Consider the following 21,759-nt stretch of genomic DNA (forward strand, 5'->3'; position numbering starts at 1 on the left):
ATTAGAGCGACGGGCAACAACAGTGGCTAAATTATGTCCGATTTGTTAATAACAAAAAACTTCGAAACAACAGACGGCTCCTCTCTTGAGCACACGTTGTTCTGGTGTATCTCCGCTCTTTCTTCATCCTCTAGCTAACTTTTATTCTCGGTTCTTGAATGTGCAGTAGCGACCGGAGCCTCCCCCAGCTTAACAGACTGTTATGCTACCTGGCTAGCTAGGCTAGCAGCTGTAATGTTACCCAGCATGCCATTCGGCGGTGTAGCTACATTTGTAAATGTAAAATGATTAGTGTTAGAAATTGTTTGTCTCAAATTGTTATATGCTATGGTGTTTTATCCTTTTAAAGAGAGTTAGTTGTTGGTTATTAATTGTTGTGTTATGAAGTTACTACCATGAGTGAAAAGGGTACACAGTTAACAGGGGTCCCGGTGCTGCGAGAGAGTGTAAAGAAAAAAAAAAAAAACTGGATCGGCCCGTGGATCTGTTAATTTTTCCAATTCAGCTATTTTGTCAATATCGGGGCCAATACCCGATCCAAATATCGGATCGGTGCACCCCTAGTACTGAAATCTTGAACACTAAAGTGTCTCAGCCCCCTGCGCTTCCTGAGCTGTGTTAAAATGCGATTGTTGAAGTACTGTTAAATGAACTGCTGTACCTTTTTAAACAGTTGACTCTTTCTTTTTACCTCATAAAGTGTTGAGCATGTAGGTGGAATGTATAGAGAACCTAAACACTGCACACAGTAGAAAAGTAGGCAGCCAGTTGTTGCTTTGAATGTGGCCTGTGTTGCCCTCGGGAACTATTTTTAAACTCCTTGTTATAACTTCAGTAAACTGGCTCGAACACCTTTTTAATTAGTCACATAAGTATGATTCATAGAAGAAATCTAACTTCTACAACTTGAAAGCTCCCTGTCAGTAGAGATGCATTTATCCTTTTGAAGTCTGTCAACCGGCTAAACCTGTTAACAGCACATAAATAACAACACAGCTTGGCAGCCCGCGTCACTGACACTCCCATTTATCTTAGTGGTATTTAGCTTGATTTTGTGTGTGTCTGTGTGTTGAACTTGTTTCACTACAAGTGTACTTTTTAATACTTATGTAGGAACTTTTTGGCAACAGATTAATGATTAGTCACTTCTAGTGTTAGTGTTTGGTTTGTGGACTAGGTTGTATGTTTGCTTTAAGAATAAAGACTCAGTAAGACTGTTTAGGATTAAATTGTGGAGGTTTGTAGTTATGTTTAGAATATAAATCTAATTACTGTCACAAGTTTAGTGATACATAGTAACTTTGGATTTGAGCGATTACATAATCTCTATTTCCTCCCTTTGACTTGAGGGTGTGTGTTTGTATGCACACAGGAGAATCTGAGAACAGTTACATTTTATTAAAAGGTGACAGGATGTTAAACCACAGTTGGAACACCTCAAGCATTTGGCATAATGCCATCTTACTGTGCGTTAATTAAACTTACAAAACATATCACCAACCTGTCTTTCCTCAAGGCACACACACACATGTTGTACACACACACACACCACCTGTGTTTCTCCATTTTTTCATTTAACGATGGTGATCCAGTGATATCCTTCCGTTTGGGCACATTTTGACCTTGTGTCTTGAATACAGCTCGCTCATACCTGATAGCGTTGCCAAATCTGGCCGAGGCCCTTGCAGGCAAATTGGTATTAATAGACAAATTATTTATAAGCCTTTTTTCAGCCCTCAGGTGCTTTTAGCCACATCTTATTAAAAGGCATGGTAGTTTCAATCAGCAGTGGAAGTGAGCACACTTTATTCAAACAAATTCACACAGTCACACACACCAGAAAAGCAGAAGAAGGAAAAGAGGTCCATAATGAGAAAACGTGTACATACCTTTTTGTGTGTGTGTGTGTGTGTGTGTGTGTGTGTGTGTGTGTGTGTGTGTGTGTGTGTGTGTGTGTGTGTGTGTGTGTGTGTGTGTGTGTGTGTGTGTGTGTGTTAGTGACTCCCGGGGGAGTGGTTGGCGACAGCTTTTTCTTGCTGAGCTCGAGTGAAGGCTAACTAAAAAGGGAATGGGGGAGCTGCTGCTCAGAGGAGGCAGTTAGCATTTTTTTCTTTTTTTTTTTTTTTTTTGCATCTCTCTTATTGTTAAGGCCTCGCCAAACGCCACATCAGCACTTTCCTCTCACCACCGGGACCAGTTGTTGTTAGCACGAAGGTGAAGTGATAGCTAATGCATTATGAATAGCTAATAGTAAAACCGCCACAATACTGGGGTGTATGCTGAATTTTAGCACGATCAGTTGGCTCGTAATAAGCGGGGGGAATTGCTGACCCCATTGATATGCGGCTGGTAGGAATTGTATCATTTTTACGGTTCAGGGAAACTTTAACGATTGCCTGTATATCTCATGAGAAGTTTGACTTGGGTGGGGCTGTAAACTGAAAAGATGAGGGGGACTGGATGTTCAAATAGCTAAGCGTTTCTTGCACAAATGTCGGGGCCAATAAGGTAATGATGTAAAGGCCTACAGTAATGGCTGGGGGAAAGCTATTAGCCTATTTGTCTTCCGTTATTGCTCCCATTTCTGCGTGACGGTGATGGCTGTGCATGTTTGTCATCTTAATATGATTGTCATATTAGCTTAACAGTCGCTCATATTCTCCGTCTCTTCTCTCCTCCCCTCATCTTTTGTCTCACTCATCTGTTCTTTCCTTCCTTCTGTCCTGACCTCTCTTCTTATCCGTCTCCTAATTTTCCCCCTTCCTCCTGTTCTTTCCCTCTGTCCTCTCTTTCTCCTCCTCCTTTGCTGCCGCTCCCTAGTTGTTCACGCAAGGACCGGTGTGAACGAGCCGGAGAGCCCCAGAGGTTTACCTCCGACCAGAGGCAGTGTGTGGAGCTCACTGTTCAGCCAAGAAATATCTCTGTCACCATGTCTGAAGTTCAGGTATGTCTTAATTGTAAAGGAAATTACACAGTTTTACCATTTAAACAATAAAACAACATCTACATGTAGATTTAACTAGGAACTTGCTTTTCTCACTGTTGACATTGATGTTATGGAAATCTGTAAGTGTGTGTGCGTGTGTGCGTGCGCGCACGTGAGAGCTCTCATTCTGTCTGCAGCTCCTCAAAGTAACCACATAAGTTTGACTGATTACAGTTTGCCTCACTTTCTCTCTGCACATTAACACGAACACAATAACCTTGCTGTAATAGCTGCTTATACCGACTCACACATGTATACACACACACAAGCACTCACACCCCCTTTATTCCTGCTGCTGTCACATTTACTCATACCCATGCTTTAATCCGCCCACCCAACCCCCCACCCCCCCACCCCCTCTCCAACACCCATTAACCCTCATGTCATATCTTATAACAATCCATGTACACCATGTCCTTTCATTGATCTTGTGCTGATTGTCCCTCTCTTTCTCACCCTCTAGCTGGTCCTCCAGGCTCGTAACGTACCTGATCTGTCAGCAGGGGTCAACTGCTCCTTCGAGGACTACGTGGAGACGGAGGGACAGATCCAGGGTGGACACATCTTCTGCCTGTCTCCCTCCGTCCGGGAGATCATCCCCATCACAAGGAACAAAGGTCGGCACAGGAAGGGCGACGGGTGATGAAGTCATCGGGGTAGTGAGGTCACTGGGTGGTAGCAGGGTGTGGATATGGGGAGTTTGGGTGATATATTTGAGGAATTTAGTAATTAAGTCTTTTTATGGTACTTATAGTGATTGGGAGTCCATATTCCATTTGACACTTTTTCTCTTTATGTCATCTCCCTTTTCCCTCTCCCCTGTGCCTGTCTGTAGCACTGTACATCCTGTATGTTCATCACCATGGTCTGATGTGTCTCCTCATAAGAGGCTCTTTTTGTAATCCGAGAAAGCGAGAACAGAATTTTTATGTTACCAAACGAGTTGTTTAGTGTGTCTATTTTCAGAATACCTTGTCATTGCTTATTCCCTTCCAAAGCCCCAAACGCAATTCTACATTAATCTACTGAAAATACAACCGTTTTTGAATTCCCATTATCATGCATTACGCACTGTTGTCAGTTTCATTTTATTTATTTTTTTTCTATCTAAACGACACGTTATGCTCCTAGCTTCTTTTCAAAGCAGTGACTTCAGTGTGGTTTATCGTTATATTTAAAAATATCTTCTTTTTTTTTGTTTGATTATGCACCTGTTTCATGTCCAATTCTGTCAAGCCACAAACGATAAAAACTTGTTTGGTATCCCTATTCAAAGCACTGAAAACATGTCAGGTAGTGTGCTCTAAGTTTCCTCAAAGCGACATCTCGGTAGTTCTTCAACTGAGCCCATTATGCCCCATTATGAGTTCTCATCAGCCCTGGCATCCAAACAGTGATTGGTGCAGCTATTTTTAATGCCACCCTACTGTGGGTGTGACAAGAGCGGTGTGTTGCTAAGCTACAGTGTTTCTTTGTGTGTGCGTGTTATCTGTTGAGGTCACACAAGTGGAATTCAAATTTAAGGTGCGACATTGTGTCGATGAATAAATAGTTTTAATATACATTCTATTTGTCCCATTTATTCCCTGTGAATAAATAAAGTTGTCAGGTGTGGTGTACTAAATACATTTATTTTAATGTATCTGTTTGGTGCAGGTGACAAGCGGGTGGTGAAGCTCTATCTGAAGTCCAAGGAGACGGGCAAGAAGTTTGCCAGCGTCGACTTTGTCTTCTACAACTGCAGTGTCCATCAGTCGTAAGTTACAATGATTGAATATTTCTGGGTTGATAGTCATTTGCTTTTTCTCTTTTCCCTCTTGCTCTTTAAAGAGATGGTCTCTCTGTCCTGTCTCCCCATGGGCTGTCTCATGTTACTCTCCATGAGAGATACAGTTAGACAGACACGCACACACACGCACACACACACAAACACACACACACACAAATACCCCACCCCCCTCCGACCTCCACAGGAGGCTCGTGTTACCATTGGAGTGAAAAATCGAACATGCCGTATATGAGAAACGATTGGGATATGAGATGGTAATTCTAGTCTTATTATCATAACCCACGACACACACTAATGATACTTCAATGATTAATTCATTATGCAATGGTCTGCCGTAATGCCTCCCAATCACAGACTCTAACCACTTGTATGCCTCTTCCCCACTTGTTAAAACAAGTACTTTCAGCTTTTTGGAGCACTCAGATACTCAGTCTTGTTCTTATTTACACAAGAAAGACAAAGCCAAATAGTACTGTGATATGGTCAATAAAGTCTTGTGCCTTTTTCCGATGAGATAGTCTCCTTCACGCTCAAGATGCCCTCAGCTATCTGCCCAATCGAAGTTCACTGCCTCTCCTAATCCACCTTCTGCTGAAAATCTCCACCACCCATCGAGCCACACCCCTAGGTCAGTCCTACCACGAGCCTGATGCACCCTGCCGGGGTAAAAGAATCCTCCAGCTCCTTCGCCCCACCCCACATGATACCCTCCCTCCTCTCCATCCCCGGCTGATCCAGGGGAGGCTGAAGCGTCTGCTGGGGTATTAGCCTAGGGGTAGCAGATGGCTGGAAGACCCCTGGGGTACCACAGGGCTCTATCCTGGCTTCCCCCTGGATGTTAGATGAGCCTCCTTCGAGGATTGTCCTCAAACACACGCACATAGACATGCACAGACACACCTCTCCCCCGCTCTGTCACTTACAGCCCATTGAAGCTCTGAATGTCTTGGACACCTAATCCGTTACTGTGACCTTTAACCCAGCTACCTCCGTCTCCCTGCCCTCATACAGAAAATCCCCTACCACAACAACGATGATTAGCTCCGCTGGTTAAGGGTGTGGTGGTTTACAATGTCAACTCCCAGTTAAATGATGTCCCATAAGGACCCTGTGATGTTTGCTCTAACGCCCAACGCCTTTTACCGCCTAGGGTTTGTCTTGCGTCAGATGTCAGTCCTGTGAGTTCAGATTGCTTCATGTTAAAATAGAAAACAACTAGTTAAAAAAAAAAGAAACATAGTCTCTTGATGGCTGTATTCAATTGTAATGTCACATTAAAGATCATAATATGGCAATGATCTCACACACCAAGTGTAGGAAATATATCAGAAGTGACGCAGACAAGAGATTCGCCCATTTGAAGATATTACCCCAATGAACTCTGATTAAATCCGCTCCCTGGGCTGATCTAATACAGCCTCCCAGTGATGTAATGGACACGTTTAATGAAGTTACAGATATGGCGCGTTGCATCTTCGGCAGAGACTCTGATGGCGACGAGAGATGCTGGGATAAGAATCCCATTTAGAGCTGGCACTCCGGCCCACATACCCGCTGTGCCCCCCGGACGTCAGTGTGTGGCGTCTGATGAGATCAGACTGGTAATGTCGTTGGCGTAATGACTTCAGGCCCGCACAGTCACATGCAAGGCCCTGTTTCAAGGATGCTTGGTCATTCTTTACAGAGCCAAGTTTTCCCTCTAATGGGCTTTAAACTCACACTCAAAATACTGCAGGCACTTGCAGACATTCTCAAAACATGCAGAAACACATTTCCGAACGGAAACAATATTCATCAGCTGTGTGCCTCCATGAATTCCCACGGATCTGTTTTTGCAGTCTAATACAGGACTGTGTATACTGGTATGATTAACGCTACCTTTTGGAAGGCAAGAAATGAGCCCGGCACTGGATTGCCCCGTCATCTTTCTTTTATTTTTATTTTTTTGTAAGATTATTTTTTGGGGCTTTTCCTTTTATTAAATAGAGACAGTGAGTAGACAGGAAAGGGGGAGAGAGATGGGGGATGACACGCAGCAAAGGGCAGCAGGTCTGATTCGAACCCGCGCCTCTGCAGGACTCAGCCAACATGGGGCGAATGCTCTTATTGGGTGAGCTAGAGGCCACCCCACCCCATCATATTTCTTAATAGTTTACACTTTCATATTGGCACCCAAAAAACACACCCCTCCTGCTTATTTACTCAACTGATTACGTCGTGGGCCTTGCCTTTTCAAAAATGCCATACATTTGCATAGTGGTATTAATCTAATTAGAATTCCCACTGTTTCAGTTTAAGGGTTAGCTAGATTGAAATAGAAAATCACCCACGGCCATGATTGCTTCTTAATTAAATATTTCCATACACTTTTTTCCCATTCCACAGCACCCCCATCATTTATTAGAGATAGAGACGAAGCCTGGCAATGAATTGGGATTTAAATGTCTGTTTAAAGCCATATGAAGCACCTTTTTCTCGCTATGGTTAATGTGGCACTGGCAGTGAGGGGGGCTCTTAGAGTAATTGGGAGAATAAGGGCATTAAATGTCATAGACAGTGAGAGTACAGTTTTCTTTTATAGAAAAGAATGAAAATAAAAAACCTGTGGATCCAAGGTAAAACAGAAAAAAACAGTGCAGTTGGAAAGATTTAAAAGAATTTTAGAATGAAGTTGTTTTTATTTTTTTCCAAATATTGCCGCAATTGATAGGCACATTCAGATCGCTTTCTTTTTCTATAAACTAAACATTCAGACATGCATTAATAAAATGATGTGCATTAATACTAGTCCCTCTGTGTTTTCTTAACTCCCTCAAATTTAGTTTGTTTTGATTTAATTTGTTTTGGCATCCAGTAATAATGGGATATACTATCTAGAGGACCATTAAATAATTTACTAACACTCTTTTGAAATAAATAGTGGCCAACAAATAACTCATTTTGCCAAGTGCAGGAGTGTCAAACTCACCTCACTAGGAGGAGCGGATTGTATTTAGCACTCCAAACTGACCGAGGAGAGGAGAGAGGAGGAAATCACAGCCCATTGTGTCGGGCCCTGAAAAAGCATGACTGCTCCAGCTAGCGCAGCTCGATTAGCATCTGAATATGAACGGATTAAATTAGCATGATGAGCGTGGCCATACGGGGAGCGTGTCTACAGCGGCTCAAAGCCTCTGAGTGGCTAACGCCGATAGCGAGTGACAGGAAGGAGAAATAAGGAGGTACTGGGGGGTCTGAAAACGGGAGCCCACCCCTGGACAAGAGAAGAAGAATTATTGAACGTCCCCAAATGGCCCTGGGTGGGCTTTTCCTTTTTAAAAGGGTCTGCACCCAGGCTGTAAGAGATGTTTTGAGATCCTCGGGCAGATCGTGACAGGGGGGCCCTGGTTACTTTGGGGGACCAAAGAGTGAGCAGTAGGGGGTTGTCCGACAGGGCCTACTGCTGGCCTTGGGTGCCACACATAATGTCACCGTCTTTTATTTCAAAGGGCATAATAATAAAAGTCACAGAAAGTTGGCAGTGGTTACCTGCTGATATTTTGCTCGTTATTTCAAAGTCACTGGTACACTAACAAGGTTGATTTGACATGAGTAAAAGATGAAAGTACAGATAAAAATGATTATAATCCGGGCTTAGCGACAGATGTGTCGAAGGGTGTTTGGGTGTGAACTACTAACTATACATTGTACTGTTCACTGCTTGGCTCCTGTTACCTGCTGTGTTAAGTTGGTGCTGTACTGTATTTTGATGAGCACTGATCCGTTGGTGGGCCCCCAACAACAACAAAAAAAACTAAAAAAACTCTTTGACATTCAAAACAGTGATTGTTGCAGAGCTAACAAACGCCATCAAGCTACACAATGAGCTTGGCTAACTTGCCACGTGTTCATTTGTCTTGCATCAGTAATGTCATCTGCTCTTTGGTTCAGTATTGAAACCCCTTCTACTGTGTCTTAATAACTTACTTGGGACAAAACATTGCGCTAAAGCCCCCAGTTCTGCTATCTGAGTCCATGCACTGTATGCTAACTTAACCTAGCGTTGTCTAATCACATTCCCTCCATTTGTTGGCAACGTTGACAAATCTCTTATTTGCTCTCGTGTGGTATTAAGAGGCCTGTTATTTCCTTAGCCGCACATCCCTCATTCTAAATGGACAGCTTCTCTCAGCACAATGCTAAATTCGTCAATTAAAGCGGCAGTGGGATTGAATTAAGCTCCAGCCTCTGATCTCGCTCTAAAGGAGGGGTCTGGGCTGGAAACGATCACTTAAAGCGCGCACCTGATAAATGAGCGGCCCTAATTGATCCAAATGAATCCACGTCAGGGTTTGATGGAATCGTATATGGGCTCCATCTCAGAGCTCAAGAGTTAAAGCACACATTTTTCATGCGGATGAGAGGAAGGGCTGTTGGCATTTTACACAGGGTTAAAACACACTTGAGAGCTTGTCTGGAGTGCGCTCATGGCGGTTCAGACACACACGCAAATGCACACCCGGCAGATGCGGTTGAATACAAATCTGCCTGTATGCTAAGCGCCTCTACCCACTCTTTTATTGTTATGAACCCAGAGTTGCTTACCTTGACTGAATTACATGTAGTGTTTTATTATATTTCAAATAAACCATATGCTCACACAAATCATAATGATAATCTAAATGAGTCACACAGAAGAAATTCTGACACTGAACTACAGTACGCTTTGTAATAAAATGAAACAATTTTATTTGCAAGCTAATGATGGTTACATTAGGTAATGCTGCGCACATAAATGAGATACCAAGTAGCATAGTATCTCTCTAGGGCTGAGAAAGGACCAATAACATGAAGCTGTGTTGATAAACTGTGTACTTGAACCTGTCTGGCTCTCCTCCACGGGTCCCCTTAGATGTGGACACACACACACACACACACACACGCACCTCTCCCATGAGACTCCCACACAGAGCCCCGTGGGCTACAGCCCACCCCCCTTCTATTTTCTCCCCTCTCTCTCCCACGATACCTGGCGTCTAAACCCTAAACCTCTCTCAGGGAAATCCACCTGCTTTTGATCTGTCCCCCTCTCTTTCCCTCTCTTCTTCTTTCTCCCATCTTTCTCTTTCAGCCTGTCTATCTGCACCTCGCCACAGCTAAAGCAGGTGAATATAAAATGGTGGAGCGCTCTTAGCCCCACGGATGAAAGAGAGCTTTAGACAAAGAACAGGGGGAGAGCTTTTTAAAATGAGAAGGCAGCGAATGAAAGGGGTGGATAGAGCGCGAGAGGCAGCGACGGAGGGACAGAGTAAATGGCTCAGGGCTGAATGGATGGAGAGAATGATACATCAGAGGTATAGAAGGAGGGAGAAGAGGGGAAATGCAGGCAGAGAGTAGGCCGATTGTGAGGAAGATCATTGAACGTATAGAAGCAGCAAGCGATGGACAGTTAGAAGCGAGTGGGGAGTGATGAATGACGGAAGTGAGGGGGAGAAAGAGGTTAAGACAGTTGATAGATATGATGGAAATGAGGGGAGGAAAGGTGAGGGGAAGAAAAGATGATTCCAGACAGGGTGGGAAAAAGTCTAAATTTAACATTGGATGATGAATAAACATGAGACTGTGAAAGGAAGGAAGTCTGAGAATAAATTAAGTGCAAAGATTTAAAAAAACAAAGAACACAGTTGAATAGGTATTTATATTTGAGTATATCGTGTTATATCGCAGTCACTACCATTTTTCCCAATACTTCTTTCACCTTTTATTTTCAGGCCCCTTCTTTTTAATCCTTCTAATACTCTTTGTATGATATGTACTATAAACACTCTATTGTACTGTGAAGAAGCCAGTGACAAAGTAGATAAGGAATGAGCGTGAAAGGCACTTACTCAAACATCCCAAAAGAAGTCAACACTATACGCCCCTAAACTGGCTCTAGAAAAACAGCTACATTCCTTATTTCAGTGCACTTACTTAGGGAGGAGTTGACATGGAGGCGATTCAACAAAATAAAATGACCTCTTCTAACCAGTTCATTAGTTTGTTTAACACATAAAGTATTAGATATTACTAGTTCAAAGTCAGTAATTCTTTTTTTTTTTTTTTGCCACACTCAACATTTTACAACATGAGATCACCTCGTCCTCTCTCGTTTTTTGCCATCATGCTTTGTCAGATAAAGCGTTGATGCAGTAAGACAAATAATTTAGACTCAGGTCAGAAAAAAGGGTGACCCTGCCAACTCCCTAACCGTCTCCTCTCGTCTCCCTCTGTTTTAGCTGTCTCTCCTGTGTAAACGGCTCGTTCCCATGCCACTGGTGCAAGTACCGCCACATGTGCACCCAGAACGCCAATGACTGCTCTTTCCAGGAGGGACGTGTCAACATCTCTGAGGTAAGAGTCACTCTGCAGATTTGTCCATATTGCTTTCATTTTGACAACTGTCATTTTTATAGCCCTGGTGCAATTGTATGTGTATTCCACCTCGACTTTAAGTCCAGATTTGTTTAAAGTCTTGCTGAATGTAATAAAAAAAAAAAAAAAGAAGCTTGGTTCTTTTCTCTTACCTGCAAATTATAGCAACGGTAGGCACAAATTTCACTCCGCTACACATACTGTACACCTTTACCCTTGCACCTTCTGTGGCTTTCGCCTCAGGGTTTTCTCACATCACCATGCTCTGTGTGTGTCTGCTGTCTGTATCTGTAATAGTGGCTCTTGGCACAGTGACAACAGCTTGTGTACTGTTCAGCAATAATTCTGTCGTGGCCCATAAGGCCATAAGCAGGCCGGGATGAATGACTGTCTATGGAAATACTGCCTTGTTCTTACATAGCCAAATGCTGCATTAGCATAAAAGCTAATATCGGTCGTGCCGAGTGGCGGCTACAGCGGGCGACATGCAAGGCATAACAAGTGTTTGTCAACTGCTGGAGTGTATGCAAGGTTATTAGTGATGGACACACACTTATTCTATGTTTTCATTGTGCTTTTCTCTTTTCTTTCACTCTGTTATACTCGCCAAACAGTCTTGCATATATTAAGAGGCACAGAATAATGCATTCAAATGCATATCTTCTCAATGGACTTATGGATGTACATCCACTGCACTCCCAAGTGACTGACAGTCATGCCTGTTCTGTATCTGATTGATGCCTCACACACATAAATGCAAAAATACACACATACACACAATCCCACCCTATCTCCTTGTGCTTGTGGTCTGACTCTCCCCGTTATCTCCATGCAGATTAAAGCCCCCCTTGTTGGCTGGCCTGAATCACCAGCCTTTATTAATTGGTCAACCTTTATCCAATTACTTTCCTCTTTATCTCTTCTCTCAACTGGAGCAGTTTAGAATCCCAAACACTAGCATGCTAAACCGCAGCCTCTGTGCCCATCCAAAACAACAACACACGGGCCCAGCCTTCACGCCTCACGGAGCTAATGTTAGCGGATTAGTGCGCCCATCTGCAAGACATGGGGAGAGCGCTGGCTAGCACACTCTGAGCTGAGAGAGGCCAGAGGGGCAACGGATGGATAAACAGGAAAGGAATGGAAACAGGATGTGCAAATAAACATATAAACTGTGTAGTAATATGGAGAGAGGTGCTTTTGAATATCGGGTAAAGTGTGACATGTATGGTCTATCTCTCTCCACGTGCTGATTAATTACAGTTTGAGGCATTTAGATGCAATTATTTGGAAAATATCCTGCATCACGGTGCTCTATCTATTCAGGGCTAATGTAAAAAGATATTTTTGGTGCAGTATGTTTTGAGCAAGAACAAAGAGCGACAGCATGACAAAGGGAGGGAGACAAATGGATGGAGAGGGAGATAAAGAGATTGAGAGAGTGGAAGAGGGAGAGAGGCAGCAGGAAGAAGGAAGGGACAGACAGCTCGGCTGACTTTGGCATGTGGACAGAGAGACCTCTCTTGTCACCTCGTCTGGCCATGAAACCACCGACCACATGCTCCACTAGAGGATCCATCATCTGCACTGTCTCTCACACACACACACACGCGCATGCACGCACGCACGCACAGCACACCATAGACACACACCATAGATACACAACTACTATACTTTGTGTCATGCACAAAAGTGTAAACATTCTGACTGTGACACACACACACACACACACACACACACACACACACACACACACACACACACACACAGTCATTCATCATCCTTCTGCTAGCTGCCATATTCATTCGTTGTGCTCTCAATGCCCCAACAAGTACAGCTCTTCCTGTAGGCTAGACTTATCCTTCTCCTCTCCCATCTCTCTCTCTCTCTCTCTCTCTCTCTCTCTCTCTCTCTCTCTCTCTCCACCCCATCCTTCACCACTTTGATGCTCATTCACCCCATTTTTTCCTCATCCTTCTTTTTCTTCACCTTGTGTGTGGATTATAGTCAAAGAAAGGAGAAAGAGGACAGAAATGTGCCTCTCTTCCTTAACACCTTACTGCTAGAGTCAGAATGGGTTGCCATGCTATCAGGGATGTATGTGTGCACATATGCTTTTAATTTAGACCTTAAACGATTCTTTTTGCGATGCTGTAGCTCAACTCTGAATACAAATAGTAGTGTTTAACATACGAGTGCAATCGGCTCTCCTGATAGCAGACATTTCACTCAGACCTTTGCTGCGCCCTCCTGCAGAAGAACACAGTCGACAGGATTAAATAGGACACATCTTCAGACTGTGATCAAAGGCCAGATAGAAGTTTTCACACAGGGTTGAGAGGTGGCTGCTCCTCACGTCTGACTCGGTGTGGTCTGAGTGGTGTTGTATCGAGTAGACGGAGGGAAGAGGAAATATAGGAGCAGCTGTTCAAATGTCCAAGTTCTTATAAGGGACTAAGACCAAGGTTAACAGCTGAACTTTGACTGTCTTCAATTCACTTTCTTATACCAACATGATCCACCCTCTCTCTCCCCTTGCTCCACTCTTTATTCTTCCATTTCTTTACTAGCATTACAAAAATGCTAAAACCTTAAAAATGAATAGTTGTAGCTCATTAAAAAAAAACATCATTGTCCTCATTCTGGTTATAATAAACATTTGACAGTTGAACATCAGTCCTTTTCTCCTCTCCATCCTTAAATTCTTTTCCTCTTCAAGTGTTTCACTTTTGTCTCCAACAGTATCTGAATCTTGTGTTTCCATGGCAACCCAGTGGATTGGTGTGTTGCCAACAAGGATCCCCCACCCCGCTTTATGTTATGTTCTCCCTCTTGCACAACCAGCACTGTCTCATCCATCTGTAATTTGTTTGACCAAATTACGTTGTATGGGACACATTTTTTTGTGATTGTCAGGTAAAAAATAAAAATAAAAAAATAAGATCCAACAAAAAAAATATGAACTACGCCAACCAAGGAGTAAAAGTGTTTGTTTTAGTGAACAGACTGTGTCAAGATAGGGAAGGAAGAAAGAAAAAGAAATGGATAGACAGAGTAAGCGGGGAGGAAGTAAATATAATGAGTGACATTTCCAAATCAAATATGCATGAATCAACAATGCCTCCAATGGCACAACAAACAAATTCTTGAATTAAGGAGCGACCGGGCGGAAAATTGCAGGAGAGGAGTAAGAGTTACTTTATTATAAAAACAAAAAAAGCTGCAGAGAGAGGAAGGCTAGAGCAGGGATCTTCAACAGGGGGCCCGGGGCCCCTAGGGGGTCCTCGGAGTCAGTGCAGGGGGGCCTCCAAATTATTGTTAATTTTTGAAAGTCTTACAAAAATATAAATCCCCACTGCTTACTGGCCCATAGGTAAGGCCATCAACATACACAGTTCATCCTAAGGATTCACTGTGCTACATGTATGTTTAACATTAAAACATGATTTACAAAATCATGCCAACAATTGTTAGGCAATTGTTGGCAAAATTTTAATAGCTTAGTATTCCATGCAAAAAAGGTATAAAGGCTTTAGTCCGCCCTACACCTTATAGTAGGCCCAGTTTAATATGCAACTTCATTTGATACCATATATGTAGTAGGGGGTCCCTGCTCCGTCTCTTTCAGTTAAGTGGTCCTTGGCTTAAAAAACGTTGAAGACCCCAGGGCTAGAGTGAAAGAAGGAAGGCATGTCTCCATTCTGTGTTATTCCTCTGTTCATATCGTATATTTTTCCCTTTTTTTTTTTTTTTTTTTAATTAAGGAACGTGATTGCCATTTCTTCCTCCACTTTTCTCCACTTCTCTCTGCTTTTCCTGCTCTCCTTTTTTTTCCTCTTTCCATAACCCTAAAGATAAAGTGCTATTCTGAGCCAAAGCCTTGATGAGTGCCAGGCAAGGTTCAGGGTGGTTGGGCTCAGCTATGTTAAGACATGCTTACGTGTTTGTTTTGCTGCAAAGCAAGGATCAGTCTCACTCGAGTAATCAAGGCAGCGGTTAACTTGATTGAGATTTGTGGGCACAGCCTTTTTTTTTTCCTCCCACTAAACTTTCTGGTTGTCACATTTAGTTGTTTCCCAATTTCATTTCTCGCGCTTTCTTTGCTCCACTTCTTTTATTTGTCATTAGGAGTTTTAAATTTACATACCACAGATTTTTTTTTCTCGCTTTACTTTTTAAACAATGCTGGTATTGTTTATTTTGGGTTAGGTCCAGACTGAGGAAAATGATGGGCATCCCGTACAAAATATTGATGTGGTTTAGTGGTTGAAATTTATGTTTAAACACCCCTTTTTCTCAGGATGTAACCTGTCCTGGACTTTATTATAAATGTAATACAGTGCTCATCGGCATTCTGTTTCTGTACATCTATTCAGTCATAGTAGCTTCCTCGTCAGTGTCCTCCATGTCTGTGTGCGGTGGAATGTGTGCCTCCAGTGATGAATTTTTCACTCTTTTGTAAATTCAACACCTTCCACTCCTCGTCGTCCTTCTGTCCCCTCTGTGCATGGTTGCACGATGGGTCAAACAATGTCATCCTCCTATTTATTCTCTCTCCTCCACCGTCTTCCTCCTCCTTTCTCCTCCTTGTGTAGTTTTTAAAGCAATAGTTTGACGTTTTGGGAAATACGCTTATTCGCTTTCTTTAGAGTTAGGGATAGAACGTGGTAATTAGTGAGCTTCAGATGTGCTCATAGGTGAATTTTGTTGCCTTTGAACAGACCCAGGCTAGTTCGGTTTCCTCCTGTTATCAGTCGTTGTTCTAAGCTAACTAGTTGCTTGCTCTAGCTCCATATTTACCCTACAGAAATGAGAGTGGTATCAATTCTATCATCTAACTTTTGGCAAAAAACAAATAATGGTGAACCATTCTTTTTTTTAATACACTAAATACACATAAACAGGCACACAGTACAGATAAGCATGTATGTGTATCAAAGCATTACTGCAGTTGGTGCTGGTAGACACTCATGTATTCACACTCAAGCTCCACTGTCTGTTGCCAATTACTCAAATGTAATGTAACTGTATGACACATTGTCCCTAGACGCTGAATTAATAAGAGAAGCTCGATATAGGCTGCACTCGGAGCAAAGCATAACAATACGCATGAATCTATTTTCTCAAGCGCTGTCTTTCTCTCACACCCTTAACCAAGCACATACACTTACAGCACAGCACACAGCCTACCCACACATTCTTAAATAGTCACAGAAACACATGCTTACTCTCTTCCTTTCTCTCCCACACTCATACTCGCACTCTCTCTCTCTCTCTCTCTCTCTCTCTCTCTCTCTCTCTCCCCCTCCCTCCCTCCCTCCCTCCATGGCTGAAAGGGTTATTTGTGATGGAGGTGTGAAGGCCCCGGTCTGTGACATTCTGGCAGACTGTGTTTACCCTGGCTGGTACTGAGCATACACTGAGCAGAATATGCACGCATGTGCACACACACACACACACACACACACACAGAAACACACAGACACACACACTCCAGAGATTTTAGGCCAAGGCCGCTTGAGGGGCCTCGCTGCATGCACGGATATATGCTTGTTTGTCTATACTTCTTTAGCGTGTGTGTGTGTGTGTGTGTGTGTGTGTGTGTGTGACTGTCACTGGTTCTTATCAGGACAAAGCACAACCAGCAGCACAGGGCTGAAGGGGTGAGGGGGAGGGTGGAGAGGGCAAGTGGTTGAATAATATCCACCCATTCTTTTTTTCTCCTTCCCTCTCTACCTCCTGATGTCTTTATCGGTTAGTAATAGTCTACTCACCTCATCATCACCCATTATTTTTTCCTCCCTTTTTTTTCCCCACGCAGTGCCTTCACCCAAATCATGTTCCTGCGGATCTGTCGCCTTTTTCTGCCCACTGTCACAATCCACAGACTCCATTCTTGTCCTGCTGTCCTTCCCTCTTCCACCATCTTCCTCTCTTCATCTTTTCTCTATCACCATACGCCAGACTTGCTCGTTTGATCTTCTTTTCTATTTTTTTGTCAAATTGTTTCCTCTCCACCTAAATGCATTATGTAGCTCATGCCGTAGCTGGGCACACATAAACACAAGCACAAACGCATCTATGTGGAACACATGTTTCTGCCTAATATTACAAGGGCACATGCCTAAGCCATATTTAATATAAACAATGTTGGAAAGAGGGAACATATACATTAAATGAGAAAATGGGTGGAGGAGGGATGCAATATCCCCCATGCAGTTCTCCGAAACAATGCAGTCTTTCCAGTGTTTCATTTATTTCACGAGGACAAACCAAAGACAGACAGAGGTGCTGTAATTGAGACCAGATGTCAACAGAGAGAGAAGGGAAGAAAAAAAAAGTAAAGAAAGAAACAAAGACAAGGGCAGGGAGGCAACCCTGGCAGTAACAAGCGGCAGATTACGTCCAGAGTGACGCAGTTTATTTTCCAAATGCGCTCCAAGGTTGAAAGGAAGGGAGGGAGAGAGAGAAATTGAGGGAACATGGAGAGGAAGTGGAGGCGACAGGGTGAAGTAACCACATGCCTTCCTTGCCAGATGGATCTTAGTCGGGCCGTGATCGTCCGGCGTTTTAACCCTCGGTTTGATAGAGGTGCACCTCCTTTAGCTGCCTCTGACAACCATCCCCGTTTTTGTGAACTTTCTCACACACTTGGCCAAGAGTCACTAATCACATTTCCACCTTGGGGAAATCAAAGTGGGATTGTATCAGGTGTTTTGGCAAACTCTCTTGTACATCCCTCTAATTTGTTAATAGAGAACAATGGAGTGAATTGAGGAAGTGTAAGCGTTTTTCTTTTTCGTTTTTTTTGAGTAGTGGTAATGTAATTCAGCCCCTCAGTCACGCTGCTGCTCCTGCGTGTGTGTACTTCCCACACGATCACACTGTTTGTATCAGGAAAGGAAAAGGCAGGAAATATTTGAATGTTGTCCCTTGTGTGCACTCACACACAGATGTGTTTGGAGGCTAACACATGCACGGTCTGTCACATATGCATGCAGATGTTTCATCTCTCCTTCTCTCCGTGGCTATTTTTAGCCTCATTGTCCCACAGCTTATCTTTCTTTTTTTCCCCCTCTCCTCCAGCTCTTCCCATGTGTTTTTTTTTTTTTTTTTTCCAGAAGCTTTCCCTAAAATTCCCTCACTTACAGTTGAAGCATCCTCGCATCGTGCATCAATCCGTTACCAACAGAAGGCAGGGAGGGTGGCTGGGAGACACTGTCATACCCTAAGAAGTGTGCTTAGTGGACAACTACACAAGGACGACAGAGTTATATTTATGGAAGAGGGTGGAGTTTAGCAAATGCGGCTTTCTTTAAGTGTTAACGTTTATGCAGATTCGAAGGACACTTTCTTGGTCTAATTAAGTTAAAAAGTGTTAATCCGTATATGACATTGAGAAAATGTGAAGCAGTTGAGCTCAGCACAGGCAAACGCAAGTGTCAGGGGCAACGTTGCTGCTAGGTTATTCTCTCCTTGATGTAATCCTATGCCACCCGGCAAGGCCCACTGATGCAGTGAGTATCACCCCAGCTTTGCCAACATGCTGGCTGCAGCGATGAATACAAGATCAGCGAGAGCTTAATGAAGAGCTAACCCGAAGCAAAGATTCACAAGTACACAGGCCCACACAGGAATATGATGACACGATAGATGCACAGTGGATTGTGGGCCATGCACAAGTGTGTTTTAGTGTTTGTGTCTTTGCGAGCGCGTGTCTATGTTTCAGCAAGGTCTCGGTGGTTTATTTATTCAGGCTGTATTAAATCTTCATTTTCGCAGCTCTCGCAGTCAGCCAAGCTAATGGTGAACACAGATTAATATTGCATTTTCGCCATCAGCCCTTGTGTGTGTCAGAGAGAGGAAGCGATAAATGCAGAGTCACTGAGAGAAACCACACCATGCTGCGCCGTCCAGTCTCACAAGAGCAGCTAACTGTCTCTGTCATGTTGGGCTTTTCACCATGCTGTTTTAGTAAAGTGGCCTGCACTGATTTTTATTCCATCCTCCATTTAACTGACACAATTGCACTCCCGCGGAAAACCAAGATGGTCAGCGATTCACCACATGCAAGCTTTGGAGACATGGAGATGGACACAGGTGCCAGTGGAGAGCTGCGTATCACCGGGTTTTCATATAGCCTGAATTCAATGCCATAAAGACCGTAAAATGGGTTTATTTTTCCCACCACATGAAGGCCTAGCATTATGTTAAAATGCAAAGCACCTCACAGATCCAGAAAGAAAACCATTTTTTTTTTTTAAATTCATTTTCTTAAATTTAGCCTATTTGCCTCCTGGTGGGTGATTGCATTGTTACTTCCTGCAGACGAGAGACTAAAGCTGGGTTGTTGACTTGTCCTTTCTCTGCCGGAAAATGCACCGGATTGTATGGTTTCACCAAAATATAAGCCTGGCAGTAGCAATAGTTTTATTCCCTGATATTGCATCATACAACTTGTACTTTGAGTACATTTTGACACGTAATTTTATGTTGCCAATTAATGTATCATAGCTTTGTTTAGGTACATCTTGTCAGAAGTAGGTTATTTAATTACGAGCAGTGTCTTAAACAGACTGTGAAGTGTGAATGAAGCATTATGTGCTCAGCACAGTGGGATAGGTTGTGGCACAGGTCATTGTTAGTGACCTGGAGAAACTGAAACTTCTGTGCTATTAGTTTGTTTTCTCAGTTACACAAATCTGTGTTTCTGGGCTCATTCATCTGGTTCATGTTCTTTTTCTGAAGGAATACTGCAGCAAAATGTGTGCAGTTCACAGAGCTCCCCACGGAGCAGAGCAGAGGCGGTCTGTCGAGATTCGCTGGATGACGTGAAATGCGTCACGGAGGTCCGCCGAAATGCCTTGTTTGGCATCATCCTGTGGCTCTCAGCAGAACTCTGCTACTAAGTGCATTGGCGCCACAGAGGGAAGCCAAACACCGTTCGTCTAAACCCAACGCTCACCTAAACGTGGCAAAGAGCTGAATTAAAAAAAAAAAAAGTATCCCTTTAATTGTAAAGCAAAGCTGCATACTAATGTGAGTTTAGATCTTTCTGGTGTGTGTCCACTTCTTTTCGATTACAAAATTCACAGTTTTGGTGAATGTTTGTGCTGAAACACTGTGTGTAGAGAAGAGCCTTCGGCAGCAGACAGTAGAGCGAATCTACCTCTGGAATCAAGGTTTGTCTTTGAAAAGCTGAAAAGCACAAGGTTTGATCGACGCTGACATATCTGGGTTAGAATGATAACACACACACACACAGTATGAAAATGCATGAGGAGAAAAAAGAAGACCCTCTGAAAAAAATATCCTGCTTTACATGGTTTTATAGCATAATGTGATGTCTATGTCGAGGGGATAAAGTGTGTAGGTTTGGCAGCTTGCTTGTATGTCAAGGATAAGGGATTAGGAGATGAAATCAAGATGTATGTGTGCGTGGTGGTACATTAAAGCACAGAGAGTGTACGTATGTATAGAAGGAACATATATGTAGGTAGATTCAGTCCAGCTCTAGCTCTGTGAGACTTTGATAATCCACGCTGAATAACATTCATGTCACACCTTCCCCTGCATCTCGCTTTAATTCAGACTCTCCTTTCTGTGCTCCCTCGTTCCTCTGCACACACTTTTCCCATTTACCCCTCATCTCTTTCTCTCAGTCTCTCTCTCTCAGTCTCTCTCTCTCTCTCTGTCTCTCTCTCCATCGCTTCTTCCGTGCATCACCACTCTACTAGGAAACGAAGGACGTGGGCGGACAATCTCACAGTCCCTTTCAAGGTTCAAAGTCCCTTTTCTTCTTCGCTTCCATCGCCCCTGCACTGTTCTACATGTTGCTGCCTTATTAAGTTGCCCCCCCCACCACCACCACCTCTCTCTCTCCCTCCCTGGTTGGTGTCTGGTTGGTCACAGAACATCTTTCTGGTTTCTGCTAATGAGCCTGCCTCAACTTTGCATGCACATACACACACAATTTGTCTCACACACATGCTTCCATATATGTACCACACCCTGCAGCTTGTGTAGATCTCACTTTTTATAATAATTGCACACGTGTACACTGTTTTACATAAAATTATATTTGTACAATATCTTGAAGATTTTAACCTATATTTTACAGACGCACCTATATACACTCCTTCTAATCTCTATTACCATTGATTTAATGGGTAGGCTTTTGTGTCTCGCTCCTCTCCTCCCTGTGGCTGGTGCGAGTTCCAAAGAAGAACACACAAACACACGCTGAAACCAACGCGTGGCTGTTGGCCAGCTGGTACATGGAAGAGAGGGAATATATGTGGTCCTAGCTTTGACATTGTGATGTATGACCTGCCATGACATGATATAACATTGCTTATATTAATTGAGAAATGATTTGGAAGCAGACTTCCATTGAAGATATGGTTGAAAATAAAAATGTCCACATCATGTACTTTATCACAATATATGCTATTTTTCTGATTCTTCTCATCTAAAACTATTTTTTTTGTCTATTTTAGTTAAAAAAAAAAAAAAAAAAAATGCAAGTGGCTGATATATTTGCTTCACTCACCAGCCAAAAAACCCAATGGTAATCTATTGAGTGGCTGGT

At 43.1% G+C, this 21,759-nt stretch overlaps 1 protein-coding gene across 5 annotated transcripts in view; it reads left to right on the forward strand.

Annotated features, from left to right (window-relative positions):
* Nucleotides 1-21,759, forward strand: part of plxna1b (plexin A1b) — a 204,921-nt gene that overhangs the window by 115,349 nt on the left and 67,813 nt on the right. For all 5 annotated transcript variants that reach the window (XM_028575902.1, XM_028575905.1, XM_028575904.1 and 2 more), the window contains exons 6-9: nt 2,821-2,944; nt 3,450-3,603; nt 4,643-4,742; nt 11,033-11,147. In XM_028575902.1, the coding sequence (XP_028431703.1) occupies nt 2,821-2,944; nt 3,450-3,603; nt 4,643-4,742; nt 11,033-11,147 (493 nt within the window). The remainder of the gene's footprint in view (nt 1-2,820; nt 2,945-3,449; nt 3,604-4,642; nt 4,743-11,032; nt 11,148-21,759) is intronic.

This window comes from Perca flavescens, chromosome 4, assembly GCF_004354835.1.
Source record: "Perca flavescens isolate YP-PL-M2 chromosome 4, PFLA_1.0, whole genome shotgun sequence".
NCBI lineage: Eukaryota > Metazoa > Chordata > Actinopteri > Perciformes > Percidae > Perca > Perca flavescens.